Source organism: Dromiciops gliroides, chromosome 5, assembly GCF_019393635.1.
Source record: "Dromiciops gliroides isolate mDroGli1 chromosome 5, mDroGli1.pri, whole genome shotgun sequence".
Classification (NCBI taxonomy): domain Eukaryota; kingdom Metazoa; phylum Chordata; class Mammalia; order Microbiotheria; family Microbiotheriidae; genus Dromiciops; species Dromiciops gliroides.
The window spans coordinates 150,880,993-150,897,022 of NC_057865.1; the positions used below are offsets into that span (position 1 = coordinate 150,880,993).

General features: G+C 36.2%; 1 protein-coding gene across 1 annotated transcript in view; it reads right to left on the reverse strand.

Annotated features, from left to right (window-relative positions):
- MAGI2 (membrane associated guanylate kinase, WW and PDZ domain containing 2) overlaps window positions 1-16,030 on the reverse strand; it is a 1,715,773-nt gene that overhangs the window by 591,753 nt on the left and 1,107,990 nt on the right. Inside the window, 1 exon segment of the mRNA XM_043965407.1 lies at window positions 1,727-1,937. Within this exon segment, the coding sequence (XP_043821342.1) occupies window positions 1,727-1,937 (211 nt within the window).

Consider the following 16,030-nt stretch of genomic DNA (forward strand, 5'->3'; position numbering starts at 1 on the left):
ACGAGTTTAAGTCTTGCTTCTAATACAAAGTAGATGTGTGAACATGGGTGGGCTGTTTAATGTCTCAGCCCTCTAAGCAACTTTCTAAGACCATAAGTTGTAGGTGGGTGACAATCTGCATTAATATAAGGAGTTTTTTCTCACATTTCCTATAATATTGAAATCACAAATCTAGTCCAATTAATGTCGATAACTTCTTAGGTATACTTAGTGCTTTAGAGCTGCAAACTATTTTATACACATGGCCTCATTCCGTCTTCATAACTCTCTTTGATAGGCAGATATTATTATCTTCATTTGATAGATGAAGACACTGAAGTCCAGATTCATTAAGGAAGCCTGTCTGATGTCACTTATTTAGCATGTGGTAGAGCAGAGACTGGAACCCAAGTCTCTGGACAAAGTATGAATTTTATTTCTCCTATATCATGCTACGTGATTAGCATTCTACATTATTTTGATAAATTAGGATAGTATCAAAGACTTTGATATGAAATAAATGGAAAGAATTAAGAACAAATGGTAGGAGAAAGCATGAGGAAAAACAAAATGGTTTTTTTAGTACCTTGTCAGTGGGTCATATGATTAAGATTATTTTTCTTTTGGCTAATAATCATTTGTATGCATTTGTATTAAACAAAAGACCTTATCAGAATCATAGAATTACAGAATTTAAGATTTGAAAAGGGACCTCAGTGGTCATCTACCCTAACCTATACACAAAAGGAATATACACTATAAAATACCCGACAAGTGATTATCTGTATTTTGGAGACAGAGATGCTCAATAGCTATTTCTGGGAACCTCAGTTCTCATCAGGAAGTGGTGTTGAATTTATGCATTTGAGAAGTGATGAGAAACATTTTAGAAATGGCACTTCCAGAGACAAACAAGCAAATTATCTTTGGGCTGGCATAGGCTCATAATCACTGTTTCATTTTTTCCTATTTTTCAACAACCTGAGAAAAAAATGAATTCCTATATATCTAAGGAAAAATGGGTCACCACAAGCTGATCAGATGGAATTAGCTCACATTTTGATAATAATTTGCAGTCTATAAAGTGAATTCCTAGCAACACGTTTTAAAGTATGTAGTGAAAACATTATCCTCATTTTAGAGATAAAGAATGTGATACTTAGACAAACTTGTGCAAGTTCATGTGACTAGGAAGTGACTAAGGGGAATTGTGAATTCAAATTTTCTGATACAAAAACTGTTATTTCTCCTTAATTATGCTGGGATATTTTGGCATACATTTTAATGGTATTTTTCATCCTTCTTAATTTAATGAACTTGTATAGCTGATTGCCCTTTTAGAAAAAAGTTGTGGCAGCTAGGTGGCACAGTGGAGAGAGCACCAGCCCTGGAGTCAGGAGTACCTGAGTTCAAATCTGGCCTCAGACATTTAACACTTACTAGCTGTGTGACCCTGGGCAAGTCACTTAACCCCAATTGCCTCACTTAAAAAAAAAAAAGAAAGAAAGAAAAGAAAAAAGTCGTAACATGATTCTTGATGAAATTATTTAAATTTCTCATTGACTTTTTTTGCTATTTTCTAGCCTCCTCCATCATACTAGGGCCCTATCCCATAACTCTTTGGCATGAAACCCAGAAAATTAATGGAATTAAAGTGTTTTCTTTTCACAACACTGTAGTTATGTTACTATCATGTAGTGTCCTGCTCCTTTGAAGGCAAAGTTGAAAACAGATATGCAAGACTCACTCAATAAAGTAGACTTCCCCCTTTTCTGTATAGGCCATCTCCCAATTATCAGGCAATGGGCCCAATTCATCATTTTCTTCAGGTTTAGTCGGCTTCACTATATCCATATCCTCCTTTGGTTCCTCAGGCTGACTGTACACCGGTGCAGGATAAGGCTGGGAGGGCATATCACCTGAGGCACCTGTACTCTTGTCTTCATGCTCACTTGATTCTAAAAGAGAAGAACATAAATAATAAGAGTTTGTTCAGTAAAGATCTTTCCCAAATGCATGTGTAGCTTATATGTCTGAAAAACATTTGGGAACTAAGTCTAGGGATCGATAAGCACATCATCTTTGAGTCTAAACTCACTGTTTTGTGCTCCCTCCCTCCAAGGAAAACAATACCAAAAAGAAGCACCCCTAGTCCATTTTATATTGAAGGAAAAAAGATTTACTTTGTAGACTAAAAAAGAAAAATATGTACCACATTCATAAAAGTTTTTGCTTCTTTCTCTTCTCTGATTCTAAATCTACGGTAAAACAGTACTCCATTAATAATTTACAATATCAATTTGTTTTTGTCTTTTAAATTGATTTCTTCCTCTCTCCTCTTTTTTCCACTTTCTCATAGTTGCTTTTTTTACTACTTTTTGTTATTTTCTCCCTTCCCTAATTTCAGCCCTACTAATAATTCAACTACATCTGCATGATAACCACTGATAATTTGCTGACACATGTGACCTGCTGGTGGCACTCAGAGATTACAGTTTCACTGATGTGGAGCTGGGAGGCATCACAGTGGTCATCTAGTCTGACTCAATGATTTGAAAGATGAAGAAACTGAAGTCAGAGAGGTTAAGGAACTTTTCTTAAGTCGTGCAACTAATCAGTGTCAGAGCTGGTATTTGAACCCATGTCCTCTGGCTGTAAAGTCAGAGCTTTTTTATGAAACATATGAAAAACAACATGTCATAGTGGAGAGATGATAAGCCCTGGAATCAGTAAAGTCTCAGGTTCCAGTGCATCCCTGAGATATACTATTTGTATGATGTCAGCCAAGTTATTTAACCTCTAAATGAGCTAAGTAACTCTCTAAGACCATTCATTTATAGGTAATTTGTCAGACTGCATCAAGTAGAGGGGGTTTCTATCCAAAGAGTTCTCTACATAAATGAAATCACAAGGCTAGATGCCCCCCCCCAAATAAAAGAGAAATACAAAACTTTACTGGTTTACTATATTCTAACTACCTAAAAAGACACATCCCAAACCACAAAGTACACAAGAACAAAAGCTTTTTGAAAACATTTGCTTTTCAATTATCTACCCAGTAGTCTTAACAAAATATATGGCAACTAGAGAAAATGCTCTTCCCTAAGGTTTCCACATTCTTTGTCCCAAAGAATCAAATGTTTACAATGTGTAGCCAGAGGGCAACCTCTTTCCCACTGTAGTAGAAAGTATTCCCCCCACCTTCAATAAAAACTAATTCTTTAATATTATATATTATTAGGACATTGGGGGTAAAGAGTAGTTCTTGAAATTGCAAAAAGGTATAACATTCAATATCATTCTCTTAGAGCGCTTGTCTCACCCCCCCAACCCGCACAATCTATCAGACATCTGTCCAAGATCCTGACATAGAAAATTCCCAGAGGAAAAGATGCATCCTTTTTCAGGATATTTTTCCCTATGAAAAAGAAAAAAAAATCCCATGAAAACAGTGACATGTGATGCTAAGTGGGTCTAACCTCGACATGACTGTGCATATTGCTTCTACCTTAACAAATATAAGAAAGAAAAGGAGAGGGCTATAATTGAATTCCATTGTCTGGAGGCTCTATATTCCTCATCAAATAAGATACCACTTGAAAAAAAATCAATACTTAGTATATTTATTTTTATTGTCATGTCTGAGACTTTACTGACTACTAAACCATGTTTTTTTATGTCCTATAGCTACTCTGTGGTTGTGAGGTTTTCATTCATTAATTCATTAATTTATTCATTCATTTCTTCTCTCATTCATTTGTTCATTCATTTATTCATTCATGTTTTTTTTGTTCAGCTATAAATGAAAGGTACTGTACATTGATATCCTGAGAAGAAAAAAAGGAATAATCTTTTTATACCAATGGACTATTAAAGTATTAGGGTTAATGCCCAAGTATTAAACAGACTTCTAGTCATATGAAAGAGGCAGCTGGGTGGTGATGTATACAGTAGAGCTGCCCCTAGAGTCAGATATATTTGAGATCAAATCCTGACTCAGGGACTTAATATCTGTGTAACCCTAGACAAATCTCTTAATCTCTGTTAACTTTAGTTTCATCATTTGTAAAATTGGGATAATAAAAGTACTTATCTTTCATTGTTATAGTGTGGATAAAAAGAGATATTTATAAAGCGCTTTGTAAACCTTAAAAATACCATATAGATACTTGCAATTTTTAGCTTTATGTGCTTTCTTTTATCTAGTTTTGATACAATAATTTACAGCATTATATTAACTCATGCTGAATATCTCCCTAGTGACTCATTTTCTATTTTAAAAACAGGTATCACTCAACATATTTATACCCACATGAATTATCTGTCTATCATCTACATATAATGTGTATAGTATATAGAGATATGAAATAGTATTCCCTTGATTATATCCTCTACTACCAAATTTCTAGATAATCTATACTCATTGAATATTAACTCAATATTGACTCAGTTCTTCAATTTTCTACAATAATGCTTCTATCCTCAACTATCTACTGGAATTACATTCTCCAAGGTTACCAGTTAACTCCTAATTGTCAAATCCAATGTTTCTTCTCAGTCCTAACCAAACCTAACTTTTCTGAATAATTTACACATTATTACTTCTTGACACTCTCTTGTCTACTGTGATAACTTGCTTTCTTTAACAAGACTATCTCTATTCTAATTCATCTCCACTTCTCAAGCTCCAGCCCTCACCCCCCCCCCTCCTCCTTTTTGGGCAGGGGTCAAATAAATTTTAACGATGCCTTCTGCTTCTCAAATAATATAGTTTTCACCATTGTCTCTCCCTCTTCCCCTACCAAAGAGCCATCCTGTAGAACAAAGGATATTTTTGTAGACCTTCCCTTTGCATGAAGGGTTTGATTGAAGGTGTCTTCACATATCTCTTCATTTCGGTCATACTTGACCTTTATAAATTGTGTTACATTCACATGATTTTTTTGGTGTGTGGTTGTTCTTTCAATTTACATTGCTGTAGTTATTGTAGAGATTGTTTTCTTGGCTCTGCTTTCTTCACTATGCATTAGTTCATGCAGATAATTTCATACATCTCTGTAATCATCACATGGATCTTTCTTGTGGCAGAATATATACTTCCATTACATTCATGTACCACAATTTGTTTAGCCATTCCCCAACTGATGGGCATATACTTTGTTTGAATTCTCTGCCATCAGAAACATTCTGACATATATATATATATATATGATTAGGTATACATGGTTTTTATTCTTATGATTGTTGGCTTCCTTGGGGTATAAGATGAATAATGAAGTCTCTCAAAGGACAATTTAATCACTTTTATTTGTTTTTACTTTATTTTCATAATTCCAAATTGCTTCCAAAAATAGTTGTATCATTTCACAACTCCACCAACAACATATCAGTATGTCTATCTTTCCACCACCACTCCAACATTAACTTGCCATTTTTTTGGGGGGGGGTCATTTTTGTCATTTTGTCATGCTGTCCTCCCCCAATATGCAGGGTATGAGGGAAAAACCTGATTGTTGTTTTGATTTAAATTTCTCTTATTAGTTATTTGAAACACTTTCATGGGGTTGCAAATACTTTGATATATGTATATATACACACATATATACATATATGCATGTATATGTATATACACACCTACATATATATATATATCTTCCTACAAGCATTTCAACCTTAATTGTTGCCATTTTTAGTCATCTTTTGCAATTTTCAGGGTGTAAGGTAACTCTCAGGGTCAAAGCATTCTTTCATGTGGTTGTGAATACTTTGCAACTCTTTTGAGAACTGTTTTTTCATACCCTTTGACCATTTATCTCCTGGGGAATTGCTATTAGTCATATACACATATGTATGCATTGCCACATCTATATGTATATGATTTACTAATTATTTATATATCTTGGATGTCAAGCCCTAATCAGAGAAATGTGATACAAAGATATTTTTTCTCATTCAATTACTTCCATTCTTATTCTTGGAACATTAATTTTGTGCATAAACTTTTCAGTTTCACTTTGTCAAAAGTATATTAGCTTGTTATTGTCACTATCTTTTATATGGTTAAGAATACCTCTCCTACCCACTGCTGTGAGAGGTATATGGTTTGCTTCTCTTCTAGTTTTTAAAAAGTCTAATCTTTAATATTAAAGTTGCATACCCATTTAGAATGTGTTGTGGAATATGGTATAAATGCTGGTCTAAGCCTGATTTCTGCCAGACTGTTACTCAGTTTTCCCAGCAGTTTTTAATCAGTTTTTCCCTGCTAGGTAATTATGATAATATAGTCTGAGATCTAGAAGTACTATTCCCCCTTTATCTCTATTTTTTCATAATTTCCCTTGATTTTATTGATCTTTAGTTTTTCCAGATGAATTTTATTATTTATCAAACTCTATAAAGTATCCCCCAAGTAATTTGATTAGTATAGCATTAAAAGTAAAAATTAACTTTGGTAGTATTGTCATTTTCATTATGTTGGTATGGCCTAGCCATGAGTACTGAATATTCCTCCAGCTAGGTAGGTTGTTCTTTATTTCTTTAAAGAGTATTCTGTAACTGAATCTATTCAAGTCTTTTGTATTCATTGGTGGATTGATTCCCCAGATATTTTACACATTTTAAAGTTCTCTGGAAGGGAACTTCCTTTTCTACGTTTGTTTCTTGTGCTTTATTATTATATAGAAATGCTGGTAACAGAATTGAATGCTGAGTTCTTTCTTTCAGGCTTAGTATTGAATTACCCCCCCTCCCCATACACACACAAACACCTCAACACTGTCTTGTTGCAGTGCCTTATTCTAATCGCTCTGTTCCTCAGTTCTCTGGCCCAGTACCAGTGGTACAGAGCACAGGTGCTATGGGAATGAATTCTGTAATTTGAATCTCTGAAGGAGGAGGGGTATGTGGAATGTGAAGTTGAGCTCCAGTGTAAGCCCAGGTACCTCTCTTGTCGCTTTTCCACTTCTTTAACTCTCTTACAAGTATCATTTATAGTGTGAAACAATGTTTACCAGAGCACTGTCTTTTTGCAGCCCTAGAAATTGCTGTAGTCTTAGAGTCTGAATCTCCATGACACTGGAAAGAAGGAAGTAGGACTAGGGATGGGGTTTTGTTGCAAGCTTGAGTGCTGGTTACTTGGGTAGGCTATTGCAGGTTCATTACAGGTAGTGTGGGAAGGGGTGCTAAGTGGGCTCAGTGTAGATGTTAGTTCATTTTTTTAACTTTCCTTTAACCTTTTAATTGCCCTAGACCATGGAAATAGCTTCAATTGCTTTATCTTTGGTGCATAATTTCTGTTTTAGAGAAGTTTGAGAAGTCACAGGGATCAGAAAAATTTATATATAGACTATTTGTGTCTGACCTGTGGTAGAGCCTTCCAAGGTCACCCTGAACTACCAACCACAGTCAGACACACTGTTCCTTGACCCTGACCTAATGATGTCATTTTGTCCTCTTCAAATACAAAGGGCAACAACTAATACAATAATTTATTCTTTAAGGTAACCTCTCAAACTAGGGTCTCAGTCTTCTTCAGTGAATCCTCCTTCTTCTCTTGTCCCTTAAGTGTGGGTACTTCCCAAAGTCACTTGACTCATGTCTCTATCCTGGCTGCCTTGGGGATCTCATCCATTACCTTGGCTTCAATGATCATCTCTAAGTGATCGCTAATCACTCCCCTGAGCTCCTGTCCAAAATTAGCAGCTCAACTTAGGTAACTCCAGAGGAGAAAGTTAAATTGAACATATACCAACTAAAGTTCTAATGGTACTTTTCTTCTTCCATATGGCACACCTAGGCTTGAGACCTTTCAATCTGACCTCCCCCGTTCATACTCAGTTGTCAAATCTTTTGATTGAGCCTCTGCAATGTCTATCACAGCTGTTACCGCTTCTCCAATCACACTGCCACTGTCTTAAGAGAGGGTCTCATCACTTTTCCTTGCCTACTTATAGTTACCTTCCAATTGGCTTCCCTACTTCCAATTTCTCCACTTTCCAGCAAACATTACTTACATGTGCCAAACCAATCTTTCTAATAAAAGGGTATAATAAAACCAAAACAAAAATACTCTTCATGATTTTTTAGAGTAGCATTCAGAGACCTCAACAACTTTCCTCTTATCCATCTTTATATTTGTATGGTCTTCTATTTCTGGAATGGACCCTGCACATCTCTGCCTGCTGAAATTCTTTTATTCCTTTGAAGATCAGTTCATATGACCTTGCTCTTGAAATTACCTTGTAAATGCTTTTCATTTATTGTCTTGTTAATACATTATATGTCATAGTCAAATGTAAGCCCCTTGAGGGCAAGGATTGTTTCATTTTGGCTTTTGAGTTCCCAGTAACTACCAAAGATGGTTGCATGTAGTAGGGATTTCATAAGTATTCAATGAATTGGATTTCCCCACCTAAAGGTGACCCTACCCTTTTTAAATCTCTCATGCCATTCTGTTTAATCTTATTTAGGTACTTTATCATATTCTAACTTGTTTCATAGTTGTTTTTATTTTTACTTGTTCTCATTATACTGTTAAGCCCCTTAAGGGCAAGATCTATGTTTTTTTTTCTTTTTGTTTTCCTGGCACCTAACAAAGTACCTTGAATATAATGTATTAAATATTTAATACATGTTTCATGGATTAAAGTAATTATATAGATTAAAGGCATATGGTCCAGATGATGTATTAGTTGAACTACTATGTGATCCATCATGCCAATATTTCTTATTTCTCTTTTCATAATACACTGCAGAGCTTATTTTGAATCAAAGTGTGATATCACCAATGCTTTATTTTAATCAATCATGCTTGTTCATTAGTAAGCATTTATTAAGTCATACATCAAGTACCATGCTAGGCACCATGCTAGCCTGAAGTAGGAAGAATATCTACCAGAATCTCCTACCATGTGCAGTGGGGTACTTCATTTCCTTAAAGTGCATTGAAATCACTCTCAAGACTTAATTGGGTCAAGGGACTAAAGATGTGAACCACTGACATTATTTTCTCTTCACTTTAGTAGAAATAGCCACTGGGAGCTCTAGCCCCTCTGAACCTTGGCTGACAAGCCATCATGGGCAACTCAGAGGCAAGGAAAGTGAACTTAGCTCAATCAGTTTGTGGTGTCTTCACAGCATATCCTTGTTGACAATCCTTCCTTTGCTATGGCTAAATGAATCCCTTTCTGTTAGCTGTTGAATGACCTGTGATTATTTCATTCAATTGAAATGCCAGAACTAAATTACAAAGGGACCAGTTTGAGTCAGAGTCAACTAACAACATAGACACTTGTGAGACATTGTTAGAAATGAAACAAGCTCTGTCCTCAATGAGCATACATTCTATTAGATTATATCAGATATTATTTGAAACTAAAAATCGAATTAATTATAACAAAAAAATGAAAACATTCCTGGAATTCCATTACAGATCCAACAAATTAGTGCATGACAAAAGATGAGAACAGATAATATTTTATGGGCTATGGATAGTCAGGAAAACTGATGCAATGTTAGAACTAGGATAATGTCTGTGTGGGTGGAGAATATATTCAAAAGACACTGTGGCAGGAGGAAAGGCAGTAAGCTCTCAGGACTCACAACATGATTGCTCCAAAAAAACTCCAAATAATGCCATAGGAAAATTCCTGGAGCAGCAGAACCCACAAAAGAACAGGCTGAGATCATTTTCCAGCCAAAGATGGCTTAGAAGGTCAGCAGGAGGGGGCTACTGTGCCAGGGTGGGAGTGGAGCTTAACCCTGAGGTCATGAAGAAACTGTGGCAATGGAATCAACAAGATGTAGTAACTGAGTGTATGAGATAAACATGAGAGTGAAGAATCAATCCTCCACTGTTGGTGCAGCTATGAATTGGTTTAACAATTCTGCTCAGCAATGTGGAATTATGAGAAAAATGACTAAAAATAACCCTATCTGTTGACCATGACATTGCATTACCATGCCTTTTTTTTTACTAGCTCAACAAAAACAAATCAGGAGCAAGTTTAAAAAGAGATAAAGAAAGGAAAGAGTGAAGAAGGAAAGGGAAAGAAATAAACAAAGAAAGGAAGGGGGAAGAAAGGAAAGTAAAATGAAGGGAAGGGAAGGGAAGGGAAGGGAAGGGAAGGGAAGGGAAGGGAAGGGAAGGGAAGGGAAGGGAAGGGAAGGGAAGGGAAGGGAAGGGAAGGGAAGGGAAGGGAAGGGAAGGGAAGGGAAGGGAAGGGAAGGGAAGGGAAGGGAAGGGAAGGGAAGGGAAGGGAAGGGAAGGGAAGGGAAGGGAAGGGAAGGGAAGGGAAGGGAAGGGAAGGGAAGGGAAGGGAAGGGAAGGGAAGGGAAGGAAGAGAGGAAGGTAGGAAGGATGTGAAGGAGGCAAGGAAGGGAGAAAGAAAGAAAGGTTAGATCATCAATCCTGTGAAATTTATCTAATTTAAGCCACCTTGGGAAACACCGAAATACCCCCATCGCTAGTCTTTATTTCACAACTATATAAAACTACTTTTTTTTGGGTTAAATGTATAGGGGCAAAATAAAATGGTCCTTTCAACTTTCAAATAATATATTTTTCAGAAAAATTAATCAAATGTAAAAATGAATTTTTAAATACTTTTATTTAAAGGCCATGTTCTTGACAATAAGTATTTATTATAAGATATAACTTTTTGGTAAGCATTTGAAATGTGTAATGGGAACCATGCAGAAGAACACCAAAGTTGAACTGAGGTGAATGGAGAAAGCTGGATTTAATTGATTCAGAGTTATGAAATCATAAAAATTCACCTTGGGCTATACTGGAGGCCAGTTAAGAATGACTTTGGATATATTAGAAGAAAGAAATGAACAAAAAACCAAAGTTCTCTAAAAATAATAGTTTTCTCCTTCCAAGTCTGCTTATTGCTCTTTCAATATTATGAAGTTGTTTATAATAAAAATGATTATTTAATCAGTAAGTTTTACTGAGTGCCTCCTGTATGCTTAGCACTATTATACTTTTTTTTTTTTGAGGCAATGAGGGTTAAGTAACTTGCCCAGCGTCACACAGCTAGTAAGTGTCAAGTGTCTGAGGCCGGATTTGAACTCAGATGCTCCTGAATCCAGAGCCAGTGTTTTTTCCACTGCACCACCTAGCTGCCTCCATACTATTATACATTAAAAGAGTGCAAGTCATGGTAACAACTCCTAGGAATTTAAAATCTCTCAGAGAAAATAGGATTTACAAACGTGAAACAATTAGATATCAATTGCTAAATTATATGGTATTGACAATATATGTAATATAGATTCTGTTATGAGGAAAGGAATGATACAAGGTACAAGGTAAGAGAGGTAAAGCAAAGTTTCAGGTAAGTTGCCAATTATAAGCTAAAGACTGGAGGATGCTGTAACGATTGGAATAACGCCACCTGCTGGATACTAACTGTAGAAGAGTTCTGCCCATGAAGCGAAGGTCTTTGAGGGCAAGACCAGGAGTCTTGTCTTTGGTATCAGGAAGTGACGCGGACTAGTGGGAGGAGGAAGGAAGAGACGGGCGCTCAGTCTCGCTCTCTTTCCTGAGGACGCTGGCGGAGAAGGGAGCTAGAAATGTGCTCTCCCTTTAATAGATAGGAATCTAGACCTTTCTCTCTCTCTTTACCAAATTCTTATTCTCCTTAATAAATGCTTAAAGTCTAACTCTTGCTAAAGCTTATAATTTATTGGCGACCACTCATTAGATATTTTAGACAGACTAGCTAGAATTTTAGCCCTTAACAGATGGCTGACCACGAAGAGGAAAGCTAACCCTCAGTCTTCTTCTGATCTGCTGGTTGGGTAAGAAATTTCCCCTCCCTCTCCCTTTAACTGCTAAGTACTGGTGTACTGGCTGTGTTTTTCCTTTGAATTTTTTCGAATGGACCTTTTAAACTCCCTAATTATCCTATTTTTGATTTTGGTCTGTTTAACCAGACAAATGGGAGATAAGATCATGTTAATGCTTTGTTTTTGTGGATTTTCTATTTTTCTTTTTATTTTTGTTAAAAGAGCCAGCAACTTACTCACACAAGGAAATATCTCTCCCTCTCCCAACCATGCTTTTTCAGAGAAACCTGAAGAGATTCCTGCAGCTTTTCCCAATTCTAACACTAATTGTTGCTCTAATTTTGCATGCCTGGAGGCAATGACCCACCCTCTAGAAGCTTTTAATCCCCTAGCACCTGGAGGCAAAGTGGGGGAAGAGGAATCCAGGCCTGAGTTCAAAATCAAATCTGATTCAAATTGCTCTGGTCCCTCCCCTCCTCTCCAGACCCCACCCTCTACTCCTCCTATGGCCAAGCCCATAGCTTCCCCTGCCTGGGAAGTCCAGAGATCTGGTGCGCATGCTCAACTTTTTCTACCTGCATTTGCAGCTTCAGGCTCAGCCCTTCCCCGGCCTGGCTGTGCTTTTGAGACAATCTTAGAAAGCTCTTTAAATTCCAGATATGCTCGTTTTGTTCATAATTTTGCTAACCTGCTTTTGTCTTTCATTAGTAATCTTATAAAGCATTTGTATGGTGAAAAGACTGACAGACAATATAGAGGGGTTAAAGAAGAAAAACTTAAGCTGAATAAGAATGACAATCATCAACATAGTTCAAGACTCAGCTTTTGCCATGGAAGGGTATATATTTTACAGAAATGTAGAAGTAAGCAGCAAGGTATTGATATGAGTATTGGGGATTTTAGATATCGGAATCAAAAGTGTTCTGAATTCACTCAGAGTAATAGTATCAGTTCAGAGGTTACATAGGATTTCTGTGCTATTATATATACATTTTGAAATTAATGGTATGGGTTTATTTTCATAGAGATTTTCATGCTTTTGAGATTGTGTCTTATACTTAGTTTTTAAAACAAGGAGAATATTTGTAAAAGCTTTTTATAGTCATGTGATCAAGTTTATATTTTATAATACTCTTATTGATATTAAGTTCATATTCATTTAGATTTCCCTAGTTTGAATTTCATTGTCTTTTATTGTTCCATGTGTATTTTTTTCTATTTATTCATCTCTAATTTTGAAACATTGCAAGATGGTTTTGATTTTATTATACAATGTTAATTCTAGGAGTATTGTGCTCCCATATTCTGAGTTGTTTGTTTTTGTTATTTTTTCTCAACTGATTATTTGATCAAACTCTTTAAAGCATTTCCCTGGCAAATTGTTTGCCATGGCAAGTGTAAATTGATTCTAGAAGTATTATTTTTGATAAGCATATTCCAAAAAAAAAAAAAAGAGGGGAACATTTGTAAAAGTTGTCTTTGAGATTGTGTTGTGCTTTAACTTTTATTTAAATATGTTCAGATTTTTCAAAAAAGTAATTGTATACTAAGTAAAAAAAAGGGGTATTATTTGAAATTGTTGCATAATTATATATTGTGTTCTGAGTCAAGATGTATTCACATTTTTTGCAATCATTTATTATCCTCAATTTTTAAATCCATATGAGACTTGGATTATGGGAACTTATCATTTAAGACATTAATTGCCTTTATTCTGAGTTATCAGATGCCAGTTGGCCAAGATGCCATCCAATCACAAGAGGAATACATGCAAGAGCAGACACTGAATTGTCACATGAGGGGAGACATGCATGAAGTCAAGGTATGGCCGAGGGAACGGCTTTTGACTAATGTTGAGGTTGGATTCTCTTGGTTTAATATTTTATTTTATTTTTCCCCACAATATTGTACAGATGGCTGGAAGTATTCATCCCACCCATCTCACTTCTACACCTGGCTTCCATGCTCCCTCCTATATGCCTGATGCCATGGACATCTCAGTCCCATGCATCTGATTAAGTCTGACTCAGTTTCTTCCAATATGTTCGGTGGCATGGACATATATTCCATCCACCTATTTTAAGCCTGGCATACTGTATGGGCAGTACATATTGCTCAAGTGTGGGAATGCTCATATCCCATCATTTCTCTGTTCTTTTATGGTAACCCCCATAATTATCTCAGGTGTCATGATAAATACAGTGTTGAATTTGGCCTTGACACCTGTTACCAATTATATTAGATTTTTTAATTTCTCATAATGGCATGAGGATAATTAGGCAGATGATGCAAAAAGTGATAAAACAAAGATAAAAATTATTTTTATTAATTAATATTGCAGCAATTGTCTTCTCAATTACCCTCCATAAGGGGGGACTATAGTAATATTATAATTTTAAAGAATGGTTCAATTTTTGTTTTATTATATGTTTCATGTGTAACAACTAAGATTCTGAATTCCCTTAGACATGTTTTTGAGAACTTTCATTGTTTGATTTGATTATTGACAAAGCTATTTTAAAGTTGTGTTAAGCTCAATTTTGTAGGAAATTTTCCTGGCTGATTACCAGCATCCACACATCAACCCCTGAAAAGACTTCCATTCCACGACTACACCTAGAGGACATCTGAGAAAAGACTTTCAGAGACTTTAAATGAACAGTTTTGATTTGTTCTTTTTGTTGGTTTTTTTCTCTTTCTGTTATAATATACACCATCTGTAACATGTATTCTCTGCAGAGGCCCTCCCTTTGCAAGACTAATGTCAAAGCGTCGGTTCATGAGGACAAAAAAAATCGCCCCTCTGGACAAAACTTTCCTCTCTTCCTTTTCTATATTGTTGTTCACATATTATTAGTTAGCAATAGTTATCATATTGTTTTTACTGTTCCGTCAAGGAAACATTTTGTTTCTTGAGGAACAACAGGGGGGACTGTAACGATTGGAATAACGCCACCTGCTGGATACTAACTGTAGAAGAGTTCTGCCCATGAAGCGAAGGTCTTTGAGGGCAAGACCAGGAGTCTTGTCTTTGGTATCAGGAAGTGACGCGGACTAGTGGGAGGAGGAAGGAAGAGACGGGCGCTCAGTCTCGCTCTCTTTCCTGAGGACGCTGGCGGAGAAGGGAGCTAGAAATGTGCTCTCCCTTTAATAGATAGGAATCTAGACCTTTCTCTCTCTCTTTACCAAATTCTTATTCTCCTTAATAAATGCTTAAAGTCTAACTCTTGCTAAAGCTTATAATTTATTGGCGACCACTCATTAGATATTTTAGACAGACTAGCTAGAATTTTAGCCCTTAACAATGCATATATACATACTTGACAAATATATAATCAAGTTCTTAAATCACTGGTTCATATTATTAATGTGAAATCAGAAGAGAGCACTTTTTCTCTTCATGTGTTCATTAAGCTGGCCAAAGTTATTTCCATTATTATATTTTAGAAAATTCAGGAGGCAGCTACATGACACAGTGGATAAAGCACCGGCCCTGGATTCAGGAGTACCTGAGTTCAAATTTGGCCTCAGACACTTGACACTTACTAGCTGTCTGACCCTGGGCAAGTCACTTAACCCCCATAGCCCTGCAAAAAAGAAAGAAAGAAAGAAAGAAAATTCAAAGAATATAATGCAATTCATTTTTTTGACTGGGCAATGGGATTTAAGTGACTTGCCCAAGGTCAGACAGCTAGTAAGTGTCAAGTGTCTGAGGCTGGATTTGAACTCAGGTCCTCCTGAATCCAGGGCCAGTGCTTTATCCATTGAGCCACCTTGCTGCCCCCTGCAATTCATTTTAATAAGTATTTAGTAGTTACCCATTATGTGCAAAGCCTACTACTAGATGCAGAGAACATTAATAATAATAACAAAAACAACAACAGGCTTACCCTAAAGAGTTGATATTCTATTGGTAAAAAACATACAAACAGAAAAGTAAATAGTTCTCTCTCCCCCTTCATACTCTCTACAGTAGCAACTAGGGCAATCAGGAAATCTTCCCATAGGAAATGACACCTGAGACTCTAAGCCTTGGGTCGTAGAGAGACACATGAAAGGTAGTGCATTCAAAGCACTGCAGATTGTCTGTGCCATAGTATGGGGGAAATGGCATGTGAAATCCAAAAGGTCACTTTGGCTAGAATTTAGAGCCTATGAAAGGAAATAATGTTAATCAAGAAATTAATTCAATTTGACAAACACTTGTTAAATCCCTACTATACACCAGACACTATATTTTGTACTGCGGATCCAAATA